This window comes from Primulina tabacum, chromosome 4 (assembly GCF_025594145.1).
Source record: "Primulina tabacum isolate GXHZ01 chromosome 4, ASM2559414v2, whole genome shotgun sequence".
NCBI classification, from domain to species: domain Eukaryota; kingdom Viridiplantae; phylum Streptophyta; class Magnoliopsida; order Lamiales; family Gesneriaceae; genus Primulina; species Primulina tabacum.
In genome coordinates, this window is record NC_134553.1 from 43,591,135 (window position 1) to 43,613,787 (window position 22,653).

Sequence of the window (22,653 nt, forward strand, 5' to 3'; positions counted from 1 at the left end):
AGAGGATCCTTGAGATCTTCGCCTCATCTCTTCATTCAAAATGCCATTCTTGATGAAGTCCATACTCACGACTCCTCCTTATGTTGTTTTCGTTAGTGATATTTTCAGAGTCTCCCAAGACTCTGACAATGAAGCTATCACAATTAGAGCTATCACATCGTCATCATGTTTTATGCTCATACTTGATAACTACGCCACGAATCCTTGAATCTCATTCAGATGATATGCGACCAGAGTTCCTTCTTTGCATTGAACTTGGACAAGCTTGCTCAAAGAGAACAATTTTTTGTTGCCACTTTTGGAGGCATATTGTGGGGACCCGAACCTAATCCATCTTCTTAATCATTCTTAAGAATCAATATAACAATTAAGAAATGTGGGACATAAAATTTTTTCTTTAAATTGCAAGTGCGGAAACGTAATATACTCAATATGATATACATGTCAATATAAACGTACAAGTCTTGTACAACAATTTATTCATCTCAAACTAAAGTTCAGTCACTATCTCAAGTACTGAAAATCAATCTATTCTAGGTCCGGATCTCCACGCTAATTTAAATCTCTCATCCTCTTCCTGATCCTGATCATGTCCCACCTGTTGTCATGCACACATACAAACAAGACAACAGCCGGATAACTCCGGTGAGAAATACATCCCAGTATAAACAATGTAAACATGCAATCATATAAACAGATATAGAAGCATGAAACAGATATCAATAACATGTATCAAATCAGAAAGACATGTATCGATATAAAGCTGTAAATAAAACTCTGGACTCGTCATCTCAGATTCGACTCATCTCTAATCTAGGGATCTCGGTTCCTGGATATTGGTATGATATACCGAATTTCAGCGATAGGAATGAATCAACTCCTAAGCGACATCGATATAAACCAAACATCCAGTGTCTTGGCGAATCAGCCAAAGACTTGGCACATCAGCCAATGACTAGGCACATCAGCCCCTGACTCAATACATGCTCTGCTATAAATCAATAGACTAAGCATACTAATCTCAAGAATTGCAAATATCAATGCAATAATCCTTCAGTATGTGATTTTGGGAAACTCAAGTTAAATCAAACTCGAGTTGTGCAATCCCTAATCAATAGTGATTTATACCTTTCTTTCTGTCGATCTACTAAAGTCACAGTCTCTAATTCAAAGCCTGTCAATACTCAATCTGGCAATGACAATATCGAGGGTATCGTATCAATATACAACTCAGATCAATACTGAATATAATCAGAACTGAATCAAATTCTGTTTCAACAGCATAACTGTATCATCTCAATATACCCAGCAATACAAATCAACAGATATTGATTCCAACATCTCATAATCGATACAATACAAATCTGATATTAGATCTCAATCAAATCAACTCAGAAAATCATAAAAATTCTATACGGTATCCGTTCTTCAATCCGGTTTCGATTATACGATATCTAATATCGCAAGAACATCATATATGAATCATATCTGATTGCTTCAATATCATAATTTCAAATCATAATAGAACATAAGAAAACTTACGTCCAGTTGAAGTTCTCGTCGATAGGAACTCGGTACTGAAGTCGGATTGAAATTCTGACGGGCGGATCTTGCACAAATTTCAAATTCAAAAATTCTGAAGCCTTCTCTCGATTTCCTCTTGCCGTCCAACTGAATGAAAGAGTTATATATATATTTTGCATGTTAAGGGGCAAATGACTTCCTCTTTGCCCAACACGTCTCCGCATATGCGCGACCTCAACCGGCGCATATGCGCGAGACCTACTGGTCTCGACAATGATCTTCTCGGCAGCTCGCGCATATGCGCGCACTTACTCGGCGCATATGCGCGAGGTCCTTCACAACTCTCGGGTACCCTCGCGCACATGCGCGGATACATGTCGCGTATATGCGCGAGGTTCTCTGCCTGCCTCGCGCATATGCGCCCTCTCCGATCGCGCATATGCGCGAGGGATCCAGTCCTCGCACATAATTCGGTCTTTTTTTCGCTTATCCCGGTCTGATCCGTTACGTCTATAATCACATCAATTTATCAACAAATCATATCAGATTACAGCAATCAAAATCTCAGGCATTACACATATAATGTCTCCAGCTTCATCCAATGCGTACGAGGATGTGTCTCGTTACAAATATGACTGTATACATTGTCATCGTCAAATTGTCAGATGTACCCACAGACTTGCTCGTGCTCAACAATCCATTCAGCATATGATTTATCATCTGGTTTAGATTCGTTGAACACCAGTAGGTGCATCTTGGTAACGAATAGAAGATCTTTCATTTTAGTTTTTCAAAGTTTATAATTAGAGCCATTAAGGCTAATCATATTGCTTGTGCGTACCTCCATCTTTTGTGACTGCTACCAACGAATTAATCGTCGAATTCTGAACACAAAAGACCACTTCCCTAATATTGTCTAGAAAGTCTTTTCTGATGTGAAAGTTTAGATTAAGCTGCAACTATAGAGCATATGAGGACATTCTATAGTATTTGAGAACCTCGGTCTGATACCAGTTGTTGGGATATCAGAGAAATAAATGAGGCAACATCGCAGTAGAACATCAAAAGTAATATCAATAATGAATAAGATGAATACCGATATTTATAGTGGTTCACTCAAAATTGGTCTACGTTTATTCTAAACCTCTCGAGAAGATAACTTCTTTATTAATAACAAATAAGACAAGAGAACTGAAAATACAAAGTATTTCACTCAAAACACTCTGATTTTAACATTTAATTTATCTCTACTAATCCTATATTTTCCAAGGATAAACGCTACTTAAGAAATCTCACACTAAATCTTTTATCTCATTTCTACGCTTATGATTGTAGATGAGAAGATTTTGTGTTTTGGTGTGATTTTGAAATGAAGAATGAATGTATATTAATAGGTGATTAGGCAAGAAAACAAAAAATAAAATACTATTGCTTACATAATCAAACCAACCAATTTTTACTAATACAAAACACGTGTTAAATATTTGTCAAATTATGTCTTGAATTCAAATTTGTTGGCTTAATGTGTTTTACAAAGAAGGCAAGGTTTCTGTGTTACCTGTGTTCCCCTTTAACAGAGAAGATTAAATATGTCATACACAACATTTGAATAGATTCAAATAGTTTTTTCTGGTTATTCTTGATAAACTGATGATGGGCGCTGCAAGAAAAACGCTATTACAGAAATTTGAACGCATTTTTTTGTTAGACTCTGCTGTATGTTAGTTTGACTCCTGTCCTGTTGCAAAGATCTCTGTATGCAGGGGTGGCATATATTGAAAGAAGCCTTTTGCATAGTTATATAATTTAACCTGTGTTTGAGCATTATCAGGTGAATTTCTGATAACAATGCAGCATATCACACCACTTGAAGTCATAAAACGGATGCAGAGATATAATGACAAAATTTTAAAGCCAACACCACTTACTATTCACCTATAACAAGTATTACATTATGTCCAAACTTTACCTACATGTTTAACTGCGTTTACAATCTAAACTCCAATTATACGATCACTCAATACAAGCACGCGTAGCTAATATACGACCACGCTTGATTGAAACAAACACTACTGTATATTCTATTAAAACTTAAAAGGCCACATCTGCATTTTTCCTACGAGAATTGTCCATAATTGACACTCCACCACGGAACTGCACCACCTCACATGAGGTCATACTTTCTCCTACTGGTTTTACCTGATAAACAAGATTCTTCTGTGGCTGATACTGGTATGAACAAACTTTAGTTGTTTTGGGGGCAACAGGTCTCTCCTTTATTACGTATTCTTCTACTAGTGAAAAGCCTTCATTGCCTGCTCTAACAAGGTCTGTTTTCGATCTCATTTTTGTACTTCAAGAAAAAGAGTATGGACTATGGAGCTAGATATAAGAAGGCTTTCGAGTTTTTCTTGATGAAGAGTTTACTAGATGAACACCCTCTTTATATAGGAAATTATATTTGAAGTAGAATAACTAAATAGAATAAAAACAGAAAAGCCAAAAGGTGGGCCATTCGCTAGCCAACAAGCGGCGACTCCTTTCAGATAAACCTAGGATTAACTTCTTAGTAGGAAACTTGAACAAACGAGACTGAGAATCATACTAATGCAAGCCAGTTACTGTTACAAATATGTTATCTGAGCAGTCCCTTCAGCGCAAAGTTGAAGTAGAATATGTTTTAAGAGATCTATTCCCTCACAAGTGGCCTATCCACTAACAGATTCTGTGTTTTGATGAAGCTTTTGACGAGAAACAGTATCTTTATCCTGTTTCAGATTTAATTCTGACAACATATTTTATTGTAGTTCCTGTCCATATGTGTCCAGTTTTGGTTAGGCACATCATAATTAACTAGTTATAAAACCTACCATCTTAGTTAAGAAGGGAATAAAAATAACAAATTACATTCAAAAGGCAAGTGTTTTGAGGGCAACAGAAGTTGGATTCCACCAAAATAACTGAGATTCCAGACCAAGTTTTTTGGCAACTTTCTGGTAAGATAAAGTGTTCAGATTAACCACGTGTTATTTTTTGGTCTTGGGCTTCAGATTTATAATAGTTCCAGTCAAGATCCTTGGGTGAAAAGTATATCCTTTTCTTCAAGAAATATAGCAACATAGCAGTAACACAAACTAGGACTGGGCGTGTTTGCAGGGCTTGAATAAAAATAAAGAGTAGTTCTCTTGTGAGACAGTCTCACGGGTCTTTGTATGTGAGACAGGTCAACCCTACCGATATTCACAATAAAAAGTAATGTTCTTAGCATAAAAGTAATATTTTTTCATGAATGACCCAAATTGAGACCCGTCTCAAAAAATACGACCCGTAAGACCGTCTCACATAAGTTTTTGCCAAAAATAAATTGTTGGTATCTTTTTTCCTTTTCTTTTTTCATAAACATCTTCTTAATTTATAGAATAAAGTTTAGTTGGACCAGTGGAATAAGATTCTCCTTTGATAGACTAAACTTAGAAAAAAAAATATTCTTATGAATTATTAGTGTGATAAGTTAATAATAATTGAACACAATCTCATGTGAATCTAATCCCTTGCTTAAACTAATTAAATATGAGTTAGTAATTTAGTGTCACTGGATAACAACTTAATCGTGTCAAGATTAAGTGCTCAATAAAGGGGATTTTTAGTAGTTGGATTACGATACGCTTTATGTAAAATAATTCTTTATTCAATCAATTGATATATATTAGGCAAAAACTTATGTGAGACGGTCTCATGGGTCGTATTTTGTGAGACAAATCTCTTATTTTGGTCATCCATGAAAAAACATTTCTTTTTATGCTAAGAATATTAATTTTTATTGTGAATATCGATAGGATTGACCCGTCTCACATATAAAGATTCGTGAGACCGTCTCACAAGAGACTTACTCTATATATTATATATGAAAAACTTAATTTTTTTATGATTGTAGTCTCTAAATATGAGTCCTTAATTGATGAAGGATTTAAGAATAACGATAACTATCTACCTCACTCAAGACAGTGAGTAGTTATTCTATTCAACAGTCTTACGAATTTATATTCGTGAGATAGATCGACTCGGTTCATACCTGCAGTGAAAGGTAATAATTTTTTTTTACATAAAAAATAACATTTTCACTCAAATCAATATATATTACACAATATAATTTTGACATAAAAACTAACATTTTTAACTTAAATCAACATAAAACACATAATATTTTTTCGTTACATAACTAACAAAAAATGATACTTTTGCAATGAAAAATAATATTTTTAACATAAAAGTGATATTTTTTATCAGATAAATAATTTTTACTCAAATCAGAATATAATACACAATATTTCTTTGTAACATAACTAACAAAAAATGATACTTTTGCCATGAAAAATAATACTTAGAAAATAAAACTAATAATTTTCATGCGTTGAGTCAGAAATTCATCTTATAAAATCAACTCATGTGGCGGTCTCACGGATTATAAAATCAATCCATGAGAGGTCTCACATAAATTTTGTGCTAGACAACATACATATTGAAACGTCGTGTTTCACTAGAAAAATTAAATATGGATGTATACACATGAATATAATATTTGTTAATACAAAATGAATTCATTGAACACCATAGAAATTTTTGTATTTTTTAGTTTAAGTATATTTTAATTAATTAAAAAACTATAAATTTAATTAAATGTAATTTTTATTATTTTTAAAATTATCAGATAATACCCCACCCGAACATGAAATAATCGGGAACCCCATTTTGCGTTAAAGTAAGGATAACAAAAAAAAAACCCTAAATCCGACCCAAAACCTGGAAAACTTTGTTGCAACAGACTGGCAAATATTTCACGGATAAGACATTACTTAATAGAATTAGCTTTCCAATTTTTACAAAATTCAGAATCTTCTGAGAAAGTTGCAAGAGGAGATTCACAATCAGCAAGGTGACAAGTTCAATATGACTTATGTAAACTAGTTAGATATTCGTCACTCGCAAACGTGCATGGATTCCCATGTAAATAAACCTAAAAATCATTCATTATAGTAAGATGTACGTTTAAGAGAAATGAATTTCTATAGTCATGTATGGATTGGTCGTTACATTTTAAAATATTAAAAACAATTATTTTTGTCAACTAATTTTTTGATTCCGGGTTTTGATTCATTAATTTTTCAAATTTTGATTTTGTTATAAACTTTTAATTTTCAGCTATTTTGGTTATATTGATGATGTGTAATTGGACTAGTTGATTGATTTATGATGTCATACTAGCATTTTTTGATGTCGTATCAAGTGCTACGTCAACACTTCGACAAATTGATTTTGGATAAAATGATTTTGTTGGTATTAAGGGACGGAGCCACCCAAAGGTTGGAGTAGAGGTGGGAAAAAATACCGAATTTTCGGTATACCGAGGTTACCGTACCGAAAAATACCGAATTTATCGAAAGTTTTGGTATACCGAAATATTCGGTACGGTAACGGTACAGAACTTGAAATTTTCGGTATATACCGAAATACCGAAATAATATATATAAATTAAAAAATATATAATATTTTTAAATAATAAAGTAAATTTTTAAAAATATAAAAAAATTGGTATAAAACGATATATATCGATACCGTACTAAAATAAAGAATTTAACTTCTGTTTAGACTCATCATATTGAAATAGTCCAAATCAAAGTTCAGTGAAACAACTCGAGTCATAGTTGAGAATTTAAACTGTTGAGAAGTCTTATCTTTGTCGCATAACCTTACAGCTAGCTAGAAGACTGGATGTTGGGCCACGAATTGTTAAAAAGCTGACAGGCTTCAGAAATCACAAGACCTCAGACATTGTTGAAAAGATAGCGGATGAAGAAGTCGTACATATTGTGGTTGAAGTTTAGTGGTGTTCATTGATGTCTTGGATCTCCAGACACATGTTGCAGTTGGTGTTTATTGTCTTGATGGATTTGTTTTGTATATATATTTTCTGGTCTCTTTGACCGTATTGAGGGATTTGTTTAGTATTGGTGATCATTGTCATTGGAATTATAAGATAATGAATTTTTTTATATATACTTTCGGTATAACGGTATTTTACCGATACCATTCCGAAACTTCAGCATACCGAAAAGTTGGTACAATAACGATATCATTTTTCTCATATCGGTATTTTCGGTACGGTATACGGTATTCGAAATTTCAGTATACAGTACCGACCACCTCTACGTTGGGGTGGGCTCCGGACCAATCGAGGTCGATTTTTCTGAACATGTATGTATTTAGTAAATTTAAGTTAATTTTTTATATGTGTAATAACAATTATTTAACTTGGCTTATGCTAAAAAATATTATTAAGTACAAGTTTTTGGTTTTTTGAGTTTAACCCGGAAATAAAAATACTAGATGAGATTTATCTTGATTTGAATTAACAAATCAACGTGTACAAGTATAGAGAAATTTTCTCAAAAAAAAAAAGAATCTTTTCTCAAAACCCAATAAACGATAGTAAATTGTCTAACAAATGAGTAAATATGATATGCAAATGAGTAAAAATAAAGCACAAATGAATTTGTTTTCGAATTTTTCAACAAAGAAAATATTAAAATTATTTATTATATGCTTAAAAACCTTTGTTGGGTGACTTTTTTGCCGAATTCCTAAATATATAATATTAAATATTTATAGAACATCGACATTTAGCTTATAATATAGATTTAGTTAAATATATTATCGATTTTATATATAAAAAATTCATCCATAAATTATAATTTTTTCACCTTTAATATTCTTAACTTTATTCACTCAAACCACGTTTTGAACATTAAAATTATTACAAGATTGTAATTGTAATAAGTTTTGGTGTTTTAACGAAAGAATAAAACGAATAGTTGTTTTTATAAAAATATAAACATTATTGTATATCGTATCATCGAAATGTTGCCCCCGCACCTCCATGTTTTCCTAGCCCAGCGACAATTTTTTTCCTCACTATGTCCGCTTGTACTAGATATTATGAAAATATTATTTTTATTTAACCATCCTTCCAAAATTACATAATTAAAAACTCCCCGATTGATATTCAAGTGTATCTTCTTCTCTACAAAAATGTTTTATTCTCTTGTTCCTACATTTTTTTCAATAAAAACGAAAGGGTAGATTCTGAAAATATTATTCTTGAAGGATGGAATATCGAGGTAGAAGCCGTAATTCTAAACAAGGATTTTTTTCAAAATTCGTTTATGTGAGATAATCGAAAGAAGTAAGTGTAACATGTATTTTCTTGTATTTTCACAGAGAGTAAAACTAAATACATATGATCAAATCTGGGGAGTAAAGTCACAATTATGATCTTTTCAAGGTAGTTAAGCCAGAAAAATTATGATCAAGTCTGGAGAGTTAAACCAAACATTTAATATCGATTATGGGTGGTTAAGCCAAAAATTATGATATGATCTGGAAAGTCGAACCAGCTATTTGATGTTTATCATATTTTTTTAATGTTTTTAGATGTACTTGTGAATAAATCATTAAATTATGTCTTGTGATTTACAAAAATATCATGATATTTTTAAAATTGAAAATCACTCATCCGATACATTCCTTTCAGATAAAGATACAATTGAAGATAAAAAATCAACTAAGTTTTGGGGCGGGTGATTCGGCTTAGAATGATGTTGATGTTTCTTTGGTTTATTCTTGTTAAACTTATATTTTGTTTTTTACATAAGTCTAGGTAGTTCACTAGTTTGACTGTAAAATAAATTAAATTGTTGATATTGTGTTGTTTTATTTGAAGTTGTAAAACAATTGTCTTTTTATTTTATTTGGAATAAGTATAGTTGTATTTTTAGTTATCTTGGCTTATTGTTCTTTTGAAAATATTTAAATTATTAATTTTGAGAACGATATCGATGTCTTGAAGCATGACAAAGTTAGTGAATCTAAAGGTTATTTCTTGTTTTGAAATATACTACGTAAATATACGTTCATTGTACATGAGAATAATAAATAAGGTCATAAATGTACATAATAGATAATATAAACAACATGCACAATAGTAACGATACAAACATAATCGCAAAGTAGATTAGTTCTAATGTTTATGAATATTACAATCTTTCGTAGTTTTTTTTTTTTTATTTTAATATATTGTTTTCCGGGTGTATTTTGGTTTTTAGGTTGTTTTCGACTTTTCTGAGCGAACGTTGATAGCTTCTCTTCATCTCCAATATCAATTGAATGGATTTTCTACTTCTTTGAGCTCTTATTGTCTTTTATCCTCTCTTTTATGTCATGTGGTGAATAATTTTGTTCTTTGGACAAGAAGCTGAAGTACTCTTCATTTTCATAACATTTTCGGTGGTGGCTAATTTTTTAATCTGTCACAAATACATTCAACTATCATGGACATTTTGTTCATTGTGTTGTTCTACATTGTTATATTGTCTAGTTTTAAAAGAATTTGTGTTTGACATTATTTTGCTCCTCAATTTCTTGGAGATGTCGCTAAGTTCTTTCATGCCGGCATTAAAAAATGTTGTTAAGTTGATGCGAAAGCCGAAGTGGAGCTGTTCTATTATGAAATATGCCACCTTCATATCTTCTTGATGAAGAAGCCTGTCAACACTGCATCAATATCTTCAAAAAAGTAATTTTTGCCACCAAATATTTTATTGTACAGTTAATGATAGGCGATATATGTTTATGTTTAATTTATGTTTTAAATATTTAATTATCCTATTTGTATTTATATGACACTGGTGATTATAATCTTACCTATGAATGATCTTATTGTTGAAGTAGATGCAATGGATGCAATTGTCTCATTCAGTTGTTTTTGTGATTGTTATCAGAAAATTCCGGCATGCGTCATACCATGCGATCGATTAGTTTTCAATCTTATAAATAATTCATTTGAGACAATAGTAGTGATTGTGTAGACGTATACAATAACAAGAGTAAATAATAATCGATATTGAATTAACTACTATAATGTTTTTGTTTGTGCGATGTTGCTAAAATTTGATGTTGTTTTAATTAAGATTGTATGTGTTCAATACTGATGGTTATACAGCCGACGACAACCAATTAACCGTTATGACGAAACTGTCACGTCCCGAAACTCAGGGTTGATACCGGCGTTGTTTAACAATCACACAATCAAAAACAACCAGCCTCGTAGCACAATATAAATCGAAATCAGTTTATATATCATAATTCAAACGAAATAACAATCATTTTTACAATTCAAAAACAAAAAACGACATAGTCTAATGCGGAAACATTAAAACTGATTTAAAAGTTTAAACTTAAACTAAAATCTCACATTTCACCAGCCCCAAAACTTGTCTGACTCCTCTTTCTCGAGTTCTTCTTCGGGTTTATCTGGGAAAGGATTGTAAAAGGATGAGTATTTTGGGAAATACTCAGCAAGTGGGGGTCGTATCGAGCATAATACAACAACATGCATAATTTCGAAAATCACATGACCAACACAAGAAAAGGAGTAGGGAAGAACATGTACTCGGCCGCATTTTTGAAAAAACTAAATAAGTATGCATATACGAAAGTTTAACTTTAAAACAAGCTCACTTACAGTATATTTTGAGTGCTAAAAACGTGGAGTGCACGGCTTCGGATCGGATTGCTTCTTGCTCCTCGTTCGGGCAGCACTTCGGCTCACGATCTAAGCTAACTTTGGACGATTTTGTAGCAGAGTTTTGGCTAGGAAAAAGCTACTGGAACTCAAAATTTGCAGCAAGGGAATCTCAAAATTTGGTATAGAGAATGCTAGGAATGGTGGACTATTTATAGGGGAGGAGGATGTAGCTAAATTTGGCACTTAAATCATGCCCAAAATCTCACCAAATTTGACTCCAAATACCCTTGCAATGGATGATGATTTAGCTATCTAAATAGTGGGATTTATTCCTTGATTTCCGCCCCTTGGTTGGCTCAAAAATAATAAGGCTACGTGTAAAGATTTTGTGCAAAAGTTTGATGGATTATTTCCAATTAACCTAGCATCTATCCATCATAATAATTAGGCATTTAATCTAGTGGAAATTTCAAAATTCTCATGCAATATCATTCCTTAATTCTTCTAAATTTGTATGATATTCCAATCTTATTCCCAAATTTGCGAAAATATGCATGCCTTAATGCATAAACTAATACCATCTAATTAAATATTGCATTACCAAAAGTATTACAAAATAATCTCATAAAAAATATGTACATCAAAATTAATAGTCCTCCTAAATTTAGAGTTACACTTGCAGGTTTTCACATCCCTCCCTCCTTATGCGAAGTTTCGTCCTCGAAACTTGAGTTGGCTTGGTCACCAAATAGGTAGGGATAATCCTTTCGTACTTTCTCTTCATCTTCCCAAGTTGCTTCTCGCTCTGTGTGGTTGGACCACTTCACTTTGACATAGAGAATGGTATTTCGTCTAAGAAATTGTTCTTTGGTGTCCACAATTCTGATGGGGACTTCTTTGTATTTCAGTTCTTCTCCCAAGTTTCCTTCGATTATGAGTGGTTCTATTTCCAACACGTGACTTGGGTCCGGATTGTACCTCCTTAGTTGGGATACGTGGAACACGTTGTAGATTCTTGACATGTTTGGTGGCAGTGCCAGTCTGTATGCTAGCGTGCCCACTTTCTCCAATATTTCAAAGGGTCCAACATATCGAGGGTTCAGCTTTCCGGCCTTACTGAATCAGACAATACCTCTCATATGTGAGACTTTCACATAAGCCCTCTCGCCCACGTTGAACTCTACAGGACTTTTTTTCAGATCTGCCCAGCTCTTCTGTCGGTCTTGAGCTGCTTTGAGCTTTTCTCGGACAATTTTAACTTTATTCATGGTCATTTGTACAAGCTCGGGTCCCACCACGGATTTTTCTCCCACTTCATCCCAATACAGTGGTGATTGACATTTCCTTCCATACAGAGCTTCATATGGTACCATTCCAATGCTGTTGTGATAGATGTAGTTGTATGCAAACTCAATTAAGGGTAGATGAGTGCTCCAGTTGCTACTGAATTCATTCTAGCATCATATCTTCTAAGGTTTGTATTGTCCTCTCAGTTTGCCCATCGGTTTGAGGATGATAGGCTGTACTAAAGGTCACTTTCGTTCACATGGCCTCTTGAAAGCTCTTCCAAAAGCCCGAGATGAACCCCGGATCTCTATCAGATAAGATGCTCACTGGCACTCCATGCAGCCTCACAATGTTGTCCATGTACAGTGAAGCCAACTTGTCGATATTGTAATTCATGCGGACGGGTAGAAAATGCATAGATTTCGTGTGTCTGTCTACGATTACCCATATCTCGTCCTGGCTTTGCCTAGACTTTGACAATCCTACCACAAAGTCCATGGAAATATGCTCCCATTTCCATTCGGGAATTTCCAAAGGTTGCAGTAATCCTCCAGGCCGTTGGTCTTCTGCTTTGACCTACTGACATACCTGACATCTGGAGAGGAATTCTGTTACATCTCTTTTCATGCCATTCCACCAAAAGTTATTCTTGAGGTCTTTGTACATCTTCGTACTACCTAGGTGGACTGATAATTTTGATATGTGTGCATCTGCCATTATCTCTTGGCGAATGTTATCGTTGTCGGGTACACACAGTTGTCCTTTCATCCATAGGACTCCTTTTTCATCAATCTGATGATCTTGAGATTTTCCTTCTCTGACTTGATCTTTAAGTTTGGTCAGTACCGGGTCTCAATCTTTGTTTAACTTGACGGTCTCTTGCAGACATGGCTGGACCGAGAGGGAACCTAGAGTCACTTTGTCTAGGCTCTTCCGACTTAGCGCAACAGGCACTTTGTTTGCTTTACCCGAATGGTAGCTTATGGTCAAGTCATAGTTCTTCAGAAGTTCGACCCATCTCCTTTGCCTCATATTCAGCTCCTTTTGGCTGAACAAGTACTTGAGGCTCTGATGGTCTGTGAAGATTTCACATTTAGCACCATAGAGGTAGCGCCTTCAAATTTTTAAGGCAAAGACAACTGTTGCTAGTTTCATATCATGCGTAGGGTAGTTTTGCTCATGCGGTTTCAACTGCCTTGATGCGTAGCGATCACCCTTCCTTCCTGCATGAGTACACATCCTAGACCTTCCTTAGATGTGTTACTGTAAATAGTGAAATCTTTATTCTCTGCGGGCAAGATCAACACTAGCGTGGATGCGAGTTTCTCTTTCAATGTCTGGAAACTCTTCTCACAACTTTCACTCCAGATGAACTTAGAATTCTTATGTGTGAGTTTCGTCAATAGTACGGCTATCGAGAAAAATCCTTCGACAAATTTCCGGTAGTAACCTGCCAATCCAAAAACTCTTCTGATATCGGTGGCGTTTTTTGGTCTAGGCCAGTCTGTAATTGCCTCTACTTTCCTTGGATCCACTGACACTCCTGTTTTCGAGATCACATGTCCTAAAAAAAACACACTTTTTAGTCAAAATTCGCATTTATTGAACTTAGCATAGAGCTCATTCTCTCTTAAAGTTTGCAGAGCAAGGTGAAGGTGCTCTTCGTGGCTTTTCTCGTTAGAGGAATAGACGAGGAGATCGTCGATGAATACCACTATGAACTGATCTAGGAATGTCTTGAATACTTTGTTCATCAGATCCATGAATGCCGTCGGTGCATTTGTCAGGCCAAAAGGCATCACTATAAATTCTAATGCTCATATCTAGTTCGAAATGCTGTTTTGGGAATATCTTCAGCCCTGACCTTCAACTGGTGGTAACCTGTCCTCAGGTCCAGTTTAGAAAAGACGGAGGATCCCTTAAGTTGATCAAATAGATCGTCTACCAGTGGTAGAGGGTACATGTTCTTGATTGTGATCTTGTTATGTTCTCTATAGTCGATGCACAATCTCATACTCCCGTCTTTCTTCTTTACAAAGAGTACTGGAACTCCCCATGGGGACACACTCGGTCGAATTTGCCTTTTATCTAGTAATTCTTGTAGTTGTTCTTTCAGCTCTTTGATCTCATCTAGTGCCATTCTATAAGGTGCCTTAGAGATTGGTGCAGCACCGTGAACCAAGTTGATTTAAAACTCAACTTCGCGATTCAGGGCCGTCCCAGAGAGTTCTTCTGGATAAACATCTGGGAACTCTCTCACTATCGGGATGCCCTCCAGTTTAAGTTTGATTTCCTCTTTTAATTCACTAAGTATTGCTAGGTATATGTCTTCTCCGGATTTCATGGCCCTCCAAGCTTGAGATGCGGAAAGCAGTGACTTCCTCTCCTTGGATTTACCATGATACACGACTTCCTCCTGATCTGGGGTTCGGAGTTTGACTCTCTTCCTCTTACGATCTACTATCGCATTGTTTCTTGCTAACCAATCCATCCCTAAGATGATGTCGAAGTCAACCATGATCAACTGTATCAAATTGGCGCTAAAAGTCTGATTACCGATACTGATTTTACAAACTTTGTAAATTTCGTGAGTTTCAATGGCCCTACTGGTAGGTGTGGCTATTCGAAAGGACTCAGTTAGTTTCTCGAGCTTACATCCTAACTTCTTAGAAAATCTCTTAGACATAAAGGAATGTGTAGCACCAGAGTCAAATAACGCGTAAGCAGGAACTTTTTGAATTAGGACGGTACCTGACACGACTTCACTGGCGTCGTCCGCGTCTTCCTTAGTCATGGCAAAGACTCTGGCATTAGGTTTGTCCTCCTTTGGTTTACTAGGGCCGGCTCCTGCATTTGGCCCAGTTCCTTTGTTCAGCTCTGCTGGTCGGTTGGCGGCGGTAGGGCATTCTGCAATTCTGTGCCCCGATTTCCCACATCCAAAGCTTACATCGCTAGCCCTTCGACATTCCCTGGGATGTCTGAAATCACATTTCGGGCACAGCTTGAGTCCTTGATAGTTTGTGGCGGGGGATTGCCCCGAGGGAGGTCCACCTGACTGATTGGGCCTCTTGAACATTTGTCTGCCTTGAGAAGGCTGGCTGTTAAAGGTCGTTTGTTCCTGTTTTCCCCTTCTCTTCGACGAATGTCAGCTTTGGCTCGGATAGCCGTGCCCATCAGGTCTGAAAAGTTGGCAGGTTGGTAGACTGCTAGAGCTAATTGGATCCTGATGTTCAATCCCTTCTTAAAGTGATGCAATTTCAGGACTTCGTCTGCCATGATTGTCGGAGCATAAGATCCAAGGGCATTGAATTGGGAGCACATATCCAGAGCTTGAATGAAATTTTCAAACTCGCTCAGTTTATGCAGTCTGACCTCGGCTGGATAATAATGTTTCAGGAAGGCTTCTCGAAAATGCTGCCATGTGATTGGTCTTTCAGTTGTCATGGCTGACGAGATTGCTTTATTTGCCTGTCTTGTCTTCTAGGAAAGGCACTATTACATCCACCTTGAGTGTCTCAGGGACTTCCAATAGTCACAGCTGAGTCTCCACACTTTTCAGCCAGCTCTGGCTAACTTCAGGGTCGGAAGCTCCACTGAAGGTTGGACACCTGTTCTTCCAAAGTGATTCGTAGCGGAATTTGATTTCATTCGGTGGTGGAGATGGTGGTGGCTGATTGGTGTTCGGGTTCACTAACCCTTGCAGTGTCGTTGCCACGATAGTGGCTATAGCCATTAAGTCTGCCTGGTTAAGACTGAACCATAGCGATGGTCCATTATCTTCCTCGTTGTCCTGGTTATTGTTTGCATAGCGGGGGTTTCGGTCTTGTCTCGGGGGTCTACCGGCCATTTCCTACAGTTGAAACGTTTCTAAGAATTTGTTGTGCATAACGACATGACTGAATGAATAATTTATGCTGGAAACAACTGAAATCAATGGACAAATAAACATTATTTTATTGATTTTTTGAAATATAGATAAACAACTGAATGCAAAAAAGCGAATCGTATTGAATGAAATAACGTAGTAACAATGACAAAATAAACTCCTAGTAATAAAAGAAAGGTCACTAGGACACTCTAGTCAACTATCTCTCCGCCATCCACGGCTCCTATGGGATCTGCCTCTATCTCTACAGGCTCCTCCTCTTCCGTCTCGTCTTCGTGAAGTAGCTCTATCATCTGTGTGAGCTAGAAATTCTCTCCAGTAAGTTGTGCCACTTGCGCCTTCAACTCATGTATCTCTGCATCTGCCTCGTCCAACAGATCACTAGCATGCTGCTGGTGCTGCTCATGCTCTGTCTTCTTCTGCTTGATCTATTCCTTCAGAGTCTCAACCTGCTGGGTCAGACGGCGGGTCACATCTGCAAGGCTGTTCATAGCCTCACATGAATTCTCCAGTCTCTTCTTACCCCTGGCATTTCGCTGCCTCACTCCATCCAATTCCTTACGGTACCGCTCCATATCTTCTCGCAGTCTTTCCTCTCGATACAGGCTCTGCTCTATTACTTCCCTCAAGTCCATGTTATGTCCTCTCACCAGCTCTTCATGATAGACCGCATTGTTGAGCTGGACCCGTATCTTCTCCTTTTCTGTGGCTAGGTTCTCAATCTCTCGTCTCCTCTCACCTAGTCTGGCTCTAAGTCGCTTCATCTGGCGCAACTGATAATCAAGGGCAAGCTGCTTCATATGAAGGGCAGCCTGGGCATGAGTCCGGAATCGCAAGGGAGTCGATGGAGCCATTTCTTGGAATCAAAAATGAAAATGCTCAAAATCGGAAAGAGACAATATAGAACAAGAGACAATATGCTATATACATGAAATTTTCGAGAAATATTTACAAATAATTTTTTTTCCAAAATAGAAAGTTTGGAAATAGGCACATGGGTTCAAAGCATATGTCGAGAGGATTCCAGAACAATTGACGGAATCAAATTCGGAATTTCTTATGAGAAGTTAGAGGGTCTACAAATATTTCCTAAAACGGCAAAAAACGAGGTTTCGGAGGTCTACAAATTGTGATTTTTGCTCGTTGGACCGTTCCGGAGGGGATAGCATCGGCCTTTATCAAATATTCCACCGAATTTTTTTTTAAAATTTATTTTCTCATTTTCCCCCAACCGGATTATGAACCTGGCGGCTCAAATACCACTTAAATGTCACGCCCCGAAACTCAGGGTTGACACCGACGTTGTTTAACAATCATACAATCGAAAAAAACTAGACTCATAGCACAGTATAAACTGAAACCAATTTATATATCATAATTCAAACGAAATAACAATCGTTTTTACAATTCGAAAACCAAAAACGACAGTCTAATGCGGAAACGTTAAAACTGGATTAAAAGTTTAAACTTAAACTAAAATTTCGAATTTCACCAGCCCCAAAACTGGTCCAACTCTTCTTCCTCGAGTTCCTCCTCGGGTTTATCTGGGAAAAGATGGTAAAAGGGTGAGTATTTTCGAAAATACTCAGCAAGTGGGGCCCGTATCGAACATAATATAACAACATGCATAATTTCGAAAATCACATGATTTGCATAGCATCATTCATATCACATACATAACATTTACGAGGCACTGAGATTCCTCTACTTTCTATGGTTTACTAAAATCAGTCCCTAATTTTTATTCCTCAAAGGGGACGAGGTCATATAGCGGTTACATCCCCACCGCGTAAAGGTCATGTCATGGTTGGGATTCCCACTCATATACAGTCGACTCCTCACAGTGCCCAAAACCGTATGACAACCAAAACAAGAAAAAGAGTAGGGAAGAACATGCACTCGACCGCATTTTTGAAAAAAAGAAATAAATATGCGTATACGAAAGTTTAACTTTAAAAAAAGCCCACTTACACTATATTTTGAGTGCTAAAAACGTGGAGTGCACGGCTTCGGATTGGATTGCTTCTTGCTCCTCGTTCGGGCAGCACTTCGGCTCACAATCTAGGATAACTTTGGATGATTTTTTAGCAGAGTTTTGGCTAAGGGAGAAGTTGCTGGAACTCGAAATTTGTAGCAAGGGAATCTCGAAATTTGATGTAGGGAATGCTAGGAATGGTAGACTATTTATAGGGGATGAGGATGAAGCTAAATTTGACACTTAAATCATGCCCAAAATGATGTCAAATCTGACCAAATTTGACTCCAAATACCCTTGCAATGGTTGATTTAGCTACCTAAATTGTGAGATTTATTCCTTGATTTCCACCCCTTGGTTGGCTCAAAAATAATAAGGCTAGGTGTAAGGATTTTGTGCAAATGTTTGATGGATTATTTCCAATTAACATAGCATCTATCTATCACAATAATTAGTCATTTAATCTAGTGGAAATTTCAAAATTCTCATGCAATATCATGCCTTAATTCTTATAAACTTGTATGATATTCCAATCTTGGAAACTTTATTCCCAAATTTTCGAAAATATGCATGCCTTAATGCATAAACTAATACCATTTAATTAAATATTGCATTATCAAAAGTATTACAAAATAATCGCATCCAAAATATGTACACCAAAATTTAATGGTCTTCCTAAATTTAGAGTTACACATGCAGGTTTTCACATAAACGAATTCTAATACTTCCAACATACAATTGGTGGAGTAAAAACTCCAAGATCGGAATGTATCCCATCGAATCCCGTGGATTACAAGAACAATCAAAAATATTTATTATTCTGACCTTTTTTTTTCCATGTTGGGAAAGAATGAATACATTTTATATAATATCAATGAAATGAAACAAACGATCAAAACTATGCTATGCAGTCACTCCTCTCCCCTATCACATCTTCTGATCCAACTCTTCGTCTTTCTTCTTGGCTTCAACTTCTTGTATTCATTCTCCTAATTGTTCACTTATTGATTATTCTCAGAAGATCCATATCGTTTGTGAATCGAAATGCAAACGAAACCGAAAAACCGAGTCAAACACGATCACGATCACATACTTAAATAGAGAGGAAAACTAAATGATGACACGAAAAATTATATACTTGATTCACATTCTTAATAAATCAGAATTAATTAAATTTTGACTGATGATTATGAAATTTGATCGGTGCTTAAGAAAGAAGAAAGAAACATTAATGAATAACTAAATTATGAAATTATACTTGATTCACATTTTCTTAATAGATAAATATAATATAATTTGCAAACTCCAGAGTGATCTCAAAAAGTGGAGTGGATCCTTTCTTTTAATATGCATGTGAAGATCAAACGAAACAGATCAGAGCTCAATATCAAGAAAATAAAATGAAATGAAAACTCATTCCTTTACATACTGTTTTTTTTTTCCATTTCACTATACTTGTGCTTTTCCGTATGAAGCAGACATTGGAGGAATACCTTGTTGATTTCTGAAAACATTAAATGGATCAATAATTGTCTTGGCTTTGACTAATCTCTCATAATTTTTCAAGAAATATTTCTCTCCCCAAATCCTTGCCATCTCCACTGGATCAGCAACTGCTACACTGCTATTTAAGTAATCCATAACTCCAAGATCGAAGTCCATGTAGTTTATGTAAGCAGCCCTTGGACCGGATGAAACATATGGTGTCATTTCGTTGTAAAATCCTCTGATCCACTCTATATAATTATTGCTTTCGAAGTTGTATTCTTCTTGCCATTCAACTAAATACTGTATTCCGTAAAGGTTACCTTTTCTGTGAGGAAAAGCAATAGATTCACTGCTTATTTCTCGCATGGCTCCTCCGTAAGGATCTAAGATAACATATCCCTTTGGTTCCTTTTCAAGAATTTTGATGGCAGATGTTAGTCCGGTTTCTGATATGGGAGCCCTGACATAGTCTGATTTAGCCTTGAAATAATGCTTATCTAGTAGAAAACGGTCGTTTAAGTCGGCAACCGAGCTTCCGTTGTCCAGTCCTGAAAAGTAAAGAATGGACTCGATCCAAGTCATTTCTAGGCAGTCCTCTGGTGAAATATTCAATTCTGGAAACACACCATTTAAGATTGATATAACTTCTGATTTTGGACCTAAAAAGAACCCTTTAAACGTAACCGAAAGACCAGTTTTTTTCATCTGTGGCAAGCCTGCCCCAACAAAAGCCGACAAATAAAAGTCATTTCCTAGCTCCGGTGCAACATGCTGCCATTTGTTGACTAGTTTTGACACGTGACGCCTTGGTCCAGGCCTAGAAAGAATGAAACATGTCACCGTTTCGGGTACTTTCAGCAGCTGGATTTTCCATGCGTAAACAATGCCCCAAGTGCCGCCACCGCCTCCCCGAATGGCCCAAAACACGTCTTCCCCCATGGCTTCCCGGTTTAGTAGCCTGCCGTTCGCGTCAATAAGAAGTGCATCCACCACATTATCAGCAGCAAGGCCGTATTTTCTTGATAATAATCCGAATCCACCGCCGGCTATGTGCCCTCCAATCCCCACAGTGGGGCATGATCCCGCTGAAAATCCAAGAACTTGGCTCGACGCTGAAATGGCATAATAAGTCTGGCCTAGCGTCGCACCTCCCTCGACCCAAGCTGATTCGGATTCAACGTCCACAGAAACTCGATCCAGATTCATAACGTCTATCAACACAAAGGGCGATCCATCATTAGATACATATGAAGTTCCCTCATAACTATGTCCACCACACCTCACTCTAATTTCCCAATACCCTTTTTTGCAACACTTAACGCTGTTTATTAGCTGCTCTCTGCTCACTGGCAATATGATGGCTATCGGTTTCGGGACCGAGGTACCAGAAAAACGAAGATTTTGAATTGAAAAATCAAGAAAACTGAAGTAAACACTAGGATCATTATGAGAACTCGGGTATATGGTGAAATTTCTGACATTATGATCAATCAAGCAAGATTTAAGCGTATCAGCATGTTGATGACATAATGCAGAAGCCAAAAAAAATACAAAAACACTCGAAGGAAACAATACATAATTCGTAGTAGAACACTTCATTTTCATGCCGTTTTATGTCAATTTTCTTGAGAGTACATGCCCTTATAAGGAAAATATTGGAGAATCATTTCTCCAGTCGAAGACAAAAGGATGAAGAGATCAATGATGAAGAAGCAGATTTACTAAACTTGGCCGGCCTACATTTTTTAATCCAGACATGTACAAAAATGATCAAAAAAACACTGATAGCGAAAGGTGCCAGTTGCGTAAGTTTACATGCAGAATTTTTTAACCCGTTTTGAAGTTTACTAATAAAACCGTTCAACTGCTAAAAACAAGGCCTGCCTTTATCCTTGTATTGTTTTTAGTTTTTAGTTCAATGGGAAAGGTTTCCTGGCAGCTTCCAAAAAGAGTTGACAATATGACATTAGGGAACAGAATATATAACAGTAAACTTGGATTAAAGATACTTCTAATACCAGAACTAACAATGAATATCGAATATGAAACATTACTTTTTTTAATGCAAGTCTGACACATGTATTATAAAGGTTTCTTGTTTTGTTTCCAAGAAGAAGAATCCAAGTAGATGCAGCTCAAAAGGATTCTTTTAAATATTAAAGTTGCCTAATCATTAAATAAACCAACACAACAATTACTCAAACATACAGAACTCCATATACTCGCGACTAGACCTACTCCACATACACAATATGTACTCGGCCAGGACCTATGCTTTGGAGCTGGAAATAGTGGAAAGATATCTGAGTAGGGCCGGACCTCCTCTGAGGCGAGATAGGTCACCACCTCAAGGCCCCGCCATGACCGAGGCCAAAAAAAAGTCGTTGGGCCCATGTCGTTGAAGTCTGCACCCAAATTGAAAAAATAAGAGCGGTGGCCCAATGTAAACATGAATAAATAAAATTATTGTGTTTATTGGGGATTTAATCCAATTGTGTAAAGCCTAAATAACAAAACTAGACGACTCATTAAATTTTTAAGAATTTGTTTGCATTAAATGGTATCGTTGGTCCAATATGTTTATCATTTTATACTGGATTAACACATGGATTGGACTTTTATGCCCGCTTGTTGATTATTTAGCCACTTTTCTTAAATTTATTTAGTTGGCCCAATTTCAAAAAAAAAATATTGTGATGCTTTTTTTATATATCTCTATTTTCTATTTTCTTGAATGAAATATCATATATATTATTTAAAACAAATCATATATTTTTACAATATTGGTTCGATATATTTATCATTTTGCTATTTTGATGGTTTATATTGATAAATTTCAATTTTTTTTCGATTTTCTTACAATTTTTGGTGATTTTAGTCTTTTTTTCAATATAGTTGTTCATATATATGACA

The 22,653-nt window shown here is 36.1% G+C and overlaps 3 protein-coding genes across 3 annotated transcripts; all 3 read right to left on the minus strand.

The window, feature by feature from the left end:
- Positions 1–13,578: 13,578 nt before the first annotated feature.
- Positions 13,579–14,531, minus strand: LOC142542021 (putative mitochondrial protein AtMg00860). Its single transcript, XM_075648468.1, has 2 exons — positions 14,273–14,531; positions 13,579–13,955 (listed from the first exon to the last, which is right to left on the minus strand). Exons 1-2 carry the CDS (start codon positions 14,529–14,531, stop codon positions 13,579–13,581), a joined length of 636 nt encoding a protein of 211 aa, XP_075504583.1.
- A 48-nt stretch (positions 14,532–14,579) lies between these two features.
- On the minus strand, positions 14,580–15,467 carry LOC142542022 (uncharacterized). Its single transcript, XM_075648469.1, has one exon. The coding sequence runs from the start codon at positions 15,465–15,467 to the stop codon at positions 14,580–14,582; it is 888 nt and encodes a 295-aa protein (XP_075504584.1).
- A 4,120-nt stretch (positions 15,468–19,587) lies between these two features.
- On the minus strand, positions 19,588–22,099 carry LOC142543327 (berberine bridge enzyme-like D-2). The gene has a single exon (XM_075650524.1). The coding sequence runs from the start codon at positions 21,343–21,345 to the stop codon at positions 19,702–19,704; it is 1,644 nt and encodes a 547-aa protein (XP_075506639.1). The 5' UTR covers positions 21,346–22,099; the 3' UTR covers positions 19,588–19,701.
- Positions 22,100–22,653: the final 554 nt, after the last annotated feature.